This window comes from Lolium perenne, chromosome 5 (assembly GCF_019359855.2).
Source record: "Lolium perenne isolate Kyuss_39 chromosome 5, Kyuss_2.0, whole genome shotgun sequence".
Classification (NCBI taxonomy): Eukaryota; Viridiplantae; Streptophyta; class Magnoliopsida; order Poales; family Poaceae; genus Lolium; species Lolium perenne.
The window spans coordinates 156,684,425-156,690,282 of record NC_067248.2 but is presented as its reverse complement, the minus strand read 5'-3'; the positions used below and the strand labels follow the sequence as shown (position 1 = coordinate 156,690,282).

The 5,858-nt window shown below is 39.8% G+C and overlaps 1 protein-coding gene across 2 annotated transcripts; it reads left to right on the top strand.

Moving 5' to 3' along the window:
- Nucleotides 1-518: 518 nt before the first annotated feature.
- On the top strand, nt 519-5,597 carry LOC127300320 (G-type lectin S-receptor-like serine/threonine-protein kinase B120). Of its 2 annotated transcripts, XM_071820048.1 has the most exons (8): nt 522-647; nt 713-1,947; nt 3,770-3,874; nt 3,960-4,132; nt 4,215-4,425; nt 4,504-4,741; nt 4,841-4,991; nt 5,069-5,597. In XM_071820048.1, exons 2-8 carry the CDS (start codon nt 756-758, stop codon nt 5,366-5,368), a joined length of 2,370 nt encoding a protein of 789 aa, XP_071676149.1. In that variant the 5' UTR covers nt 522-647; nt 713-755; the 3' UTR covers nt 5,369-5,597. The 2 variants fall into 2 exon arrangements, with proteins under 2 accessions (XP_051186378.1, XP_071676149.1); XM_051330418.2 differs by having other exon boundaries at nt 519-1,947.
- Nucleotides 5,598-5,858: the final 261 nt, after the last annotated feature.

The following is a 5,858-nucleotide window of genomic DNA, read 5'->3' as shown; positions in this document are numbered from 1 at the left end:
TACAATTCGTATTTGTCTGTTAGCCAGACATCAAATTTATTTTCTCTGAAGCATTTCAAAACCAGGTAGACAAACTGTAAAATACGAAAAATGGCACCGTCAATTGGGAATATAATAATTAAACGCACTGCCAAATGCAGCCACAATCTTTCAGTCTTTTTGTATCTTGTTCAGATTGGGGGCTTGAATCTTGATTGTACTGTTGAAACAAGGCTATGAGTGTTTGGTATTTTTTGTAATTTGTTATAATTATATTATCCTCTTCTGCAAAATTCATACGTTCCTAGGAAATTAGTAACCGTCCAATATAATCTAGATACATATATACTGCTAATATCCCTAAAGTTAGAAGTAAATAAATTGTTTCATAAGTATTTTTCTGCTATTCACTGCTTGCTTGGTCTGATAGTCAGCTTGTCACTTTCCTGGTATTTTCCAGTCCGACTTTTCATAGGCCGATAGTGATAGTAGTAGGAACCATTCCACCACTTCAATCACGCAGTATTGAAAAACAGTGATCTGTTCACACTTCTCTTTCTCTCTCTCTCTCTCTCTCTCTCTCGATCGACAGGATTAGACTGGAAGGTTAGTTTTTGTTCAACGTAAATTTCTCTCCATCTTCTCCACCCAATCTTATGGCCTTTGCGGTAAGCATGCATCTGCTTCTTGTCCACTGCATCATCATCTTGCTGCTGATTTCCTGGCCCTTCAGGTCTGTGCTTCTCTGCACACCTGTCAGTGTTCTTGCCCCTGGAATGAGACTCACTCCTGGCAAAACTCTCACATCTGACCAAGGTTCGTTCGCCTTAGGCTTCTTTTCCCCCTCAAATTCAACTCAAAATACGTATGTTGGCATATGGTTCAACGACATCCCCGTGCACACCGTCGTCTGGGTTGCCAACCGTGATAACCCGATCACCGATGCTTCATCTGCGATGCTTGGTATGACCGACAACTCCACCCTTGTGTTATCTGAAAGCAGTGGTCAGCACATACTCTGGATCACAAACACGGTCACTGGCAGCAACTCATCAGTCAAACTTCTCAACAATGGCAACCTTGTAGTGCTATCTTCAGATGGTGCCATGTTATGGCAGAGCTTTGAAAACCCAAGTGACACTGTGCTTGCTGGCATGCCTATGCGGACGACCCACAAGACGCGTCAACCATGGCGGATGGTCTCCTGGAAAGGCCCTGAAGACCCATCAAAAGGCAGGTTCTCTGGTGGGAATGACCTTAACAGCCCCCTACAGTATTTTGTCTGGGATGGGTCAGTGCCATACTGGCGTGCTGCAGTATGGACAGGCTATGTATACTCCAACATGGGCCTCCAGACCGTTAGTTCACTTTTGTATATGACGATTTACAAGGGTACTGACGGTGAGTCCTATGCAACATTTGGGCTATCAGATGGCTCCTCCAGGATATTGTACAAGATTGACTACTCCGGAAAGATGGTGCTGTTGAGATGGAATACCAGTTTGACAGATTGGACCCCCATAACACCCTGGCCAGCTTACCGGTGCAATTTCTATGGGTACTGTGGTGCATATGGCTACTGCGACAACTCAGTTGCAATTCCCGCATGCAAGTGCCTTGATGGATTTGACCCTATTAACAAAACAGAGTGGGTCACAGGCAATTTTTCTCAAGGTTGCCGGCGGAAGGAGGCACTAGAGTGTGGTGGAGGAGACGGTTTCTTGACCTTGCCGGCAATGAAGGTGCCAGACAAATTCCTACGCCTGTGGAACAAAAGCTTTGATGAATGCACAGCAGAGTGCAGCAGAAATTGCTCATGTCTAGCGTATGCTTATGCTAATCTAAGCACTAGTAACATTGATGGGGATACAACAAGGTGCCTGATGTGGACTGGGGAGCTGATTGATGTGGCGAAGGGTGGCGACATCGGCAACGAAGACCTGTATCTCCGTCTTGCAGGCTTGTCAAGTATAATCTTCTTTCTATTGCTCTTGTTTATGTTCATGAATGTTCCGGTCCAGGATTTTCTATGTTAACATAAGAAGAAGAGCATAACAATTCGTTGCCTTTTTTTTTTGTGAAGAACAATTCGTTGCCTTTAACTGGTTAATAACTTGTGAGTTGCTGGCACTTTGGCTCCATGGAGCAAAATCAATGGAGGGTACACATGATCAACATCCATTGGTGCATGTAATAATCCGGAAAAGAAAAAAGAAAGTTATGCCAGGGCCCAAAGCAAAATGACTCTGGCAACTCAATTTCCGCTCGCGCCAAGGGACTACAGTGGACATGTTTTTCCAATATATTTTCCGATTAGTTTTCGGATGCCAAACATGTTAGTTAAAGGACTATGCTTTCAGTATGCAGATTATTTAATTATTATGTCCTATCCCTATCCTGTAGTCAATTTTTTGGTGTTTGTAGTATACATCTCATATGAATATGACGGGGTCTAATGGTCAGTTGCCTGAAAGCGGCCAGTTTTGCAGTAGCCTTTGATTTTGCATCCAGTTGCTGTTGTCTTTGCTATTTGTTTGTTTTTCACTGAGGTTTTATTGGGATACATCCGTATGGGTTTTTAGATATAAGGGATCTACTCGGTTAGTGAGCCATTGATCCGTTATTTCACCATGGACGTAGAATATATCAAACATCCATTAAAACATTAGATACTGTAGCAACTTCTTCAAAAAGCTCTTTCTCTCAAAAGAACTCAAAAAGAAAGAAATTAAGAGGCAAATGCAAATAGTGGCAGAAATCTGTCAAAATAGAACAGCAGGTAAAGATCGATTTTTTAGAAAATCTTCTGTCGCTCAGATCGAGAAGTATTCAACTAAAAAAAGTTAGATAATAACCTGCGACATATGCTCAAAAATTAACAGCTCAAAATTACTTTCTGGCTGGGAATACGAAGCTTGATTTTTGGAACATACTTCTCATAAATCTTTAACCAACATCAGAAAATATGTTTTATTCCCATCTCTTTCTTGCTAGAGTAGATAAACCATGATAGAAAAAGAAATAAAAACCAGATCACAAAAAATAAAATAAAAACGCTAAATAAGAAATATTAACTAGAATGTAAAAAAATCCTGGAGTGGGGTTGTCCTTATAGATAAAGAAAAAGAATAGGGAACCAGGAAATCAATTACATAAGTTGCACACACTATGTACAGAAACTTGCACTATTCCATAACTGCACAACACAAAATAACCAGTAGAAACTAGTGCAAATTTCAAATAACAATATAATTATTTTCAAATGATGCTCTTTAAAGTGCTTAGGGAGCAACATAGTTAATAATACTTTTTCCAGTCTCGCCCCTAGAATTCAAACAACTAATGTAAATTCAAGGATACGGAAGTGCCACGTGAGTATTTAGTTATGTACTACTACATCATCAAAACATGCATCTAAAACATTTAGAAAATTTACTGAGATTACAAGAAATTTAAGGTGACTGAAGATTAGTGAAAGCAATATATGCCAAAATGCTGATACTGGTAGTGAACCCAAGTGCACATCTAAAACACTAATGATGAAATTAATTATTTTTTTGCTAGTTTGCTAGCCACTCTGTCACCAAACGTCCAAAGTCTTAAGTCGCGAATATTCACGCGAGCGCACGTGCTATATAGATATATAGTTCGTCTTATACTACTATCTAATGATGCAATTAACTTAACTATACGTTACTCCTGATACTCTTGTAATTCAGTTATAAAAAACTGCTAAAGTAATGATATATGATAAATCGAATCTCGTAATTGATGAACTTGTTCTTTTCAGGCAAAGGGCGAATGAGCATCATAGTAAAAGTTGTACCAGCAATTTCAGCAAGTCTGTTGCTGCTACTTTTATTGGCATGCGTTGTATGGTTCCACAGGTTTAAAGGTAGTACATTGATTTAATTTTTGAAACAATTTGGAAGACGCATATTGTGGCTTTTTGAAGACAACAAAGTTGATGTTTCTCTTAGGCAAACATGACGAGAAAGGACGTCTGAAAGTGTGGGATTTGAGTATTACTGACGGACTCGGAGACGAAACTTGTGAAGTTCCATTTATTAGCTTTGAGGAAATAGTCGCTGCAACGGACAACTTCTCTCTGTCCAAGTTACTTGGACAAGGTGGCTTTGGCAAAGTTTACAAGGTAAACATAAACTCTACAGTGTCCCTAATCGCAAGTACGGAGTATGTTATAACCTTATTTTCTACTTGTTGCAATAATCCAGGGGCTCTTACATGGAGACAAGGAAGTTGCTGTTAAAAGGCTGAGTAGAGGTTCTGGGCAGGGGGCGATAGAGTTCAGGAATGAAGTAGTCGTAATTGCTAAACTGCAACATAGAAACCTTGTCAGGCTTGTTTGTTATTGTGTGCAGGGCGATGAAAAGTTACTTATTTATGAGTATCTGCCAAACAAAAGCTTGGACACCTTTATTTTTAGTATGTTCTGATCATAAATGAATCAGTCAAATGCATTTGATGCCACATCTTGTATTAACTCAAATACCATTCTTGCAGATTATGAAAATAAGCTAATTCTTGATTGGACGACACGGTTTAATATAATAAAAGGAGTTGCTAGAGGATTACTCTACCTCCATCAAGATTCAAGACTGATGATAATTCATAGGGATCTCAAAACAAGCAACATTTTGCTAGATGGAGATATGAATCCCAAGATATCTGATTTTGGCATGGCAAGAATCTTTGGTGGAGATGAACAACAAGCGAATACTAACCGAGTTGTCGGAACATAGTAAGTACTAACTACTATCCTGTATGTGCAGTTCATCAAAGTAATACATGTTAACTCAATCCAAAAATACAAGTCTATTTGATGATATGATTTATCCAGCGGTTATATGTCTCCGGAATATGCGATGGAAGGCCTCTTTTCTGTTAAGTCTGATGTCTACAGTTTTGGGGTATTGGTCTTGGAAACTGTTACTGGTCTAAGGATTAGCTCAACCGAGAACACCAAGGAGTTCCCCAACCTTATAATATATGTAAGATTACGACTGATTATTACCAGTGCCTGGTATGCCTTGACCGCATGACTTCAACTTTTATTTGAATTGTTCAGTCATGGAGTCAATGGAGAGAAGGTTTGTCAAAAGATCTGGTGGATCCATCTATTCTCGAGAGCTGCTCGACTAAAGAGGTTTTGTGTTGCATCCATGTTGGGCTCTTGTGTGTTCAGGATGACCCGGATGCTAGGCCAGCCATGTCAACGGTTGTGTCAGTCTTGGAGAGTAGAAGCACACCAACTGCAACACCTGATAAGCCGCTGTATTTTTCTCACAGAAATAAGATGGCAAAGAAACGAGGCTACATTCATGATTCTGTGGATAGGAGGACTCTTACAACAGTTGAGGGACGATAATAGTTTAAAGCTTTTCACAGAGCAATAGCAGGAATTGCACCGATAAGACTTATCTTCGTTGCAATTTTCTTTTCCTGGGGTCCTGTGTGTGTGAAAGTTCTGATGCCTTGTGAAGTGTTTCTTCGACCTTTCTACGTTTGTTGTACTACCTGAATTTGATGCTTAGCCGATACGTGAAATTATCTGAAGAAAATATTACTCTTCATTTTTAGAGCATCTACTTTCTTAAGTAATTTTATTTTTAGAGAATTTGGATCAACTTGCTCGGAAAAAAAACCTTTGATATTGTTGTAGAGAATTTGGATCCTGCGGAGCATGCCACATTGCAGTGTGTACGAAAGGAAAGAAATGGGAGCCAGAAGTTAGGGGCTTCTAGTTAGATGCGTTCCTATAGGGTGTTCGGTTGGTGTTACCAAGTGGAATATAATGGGATGGTTCCGCACCTAGATCTTATTTCGGTGTTCAGTTGGAAATGGAACGGAATGAGGTG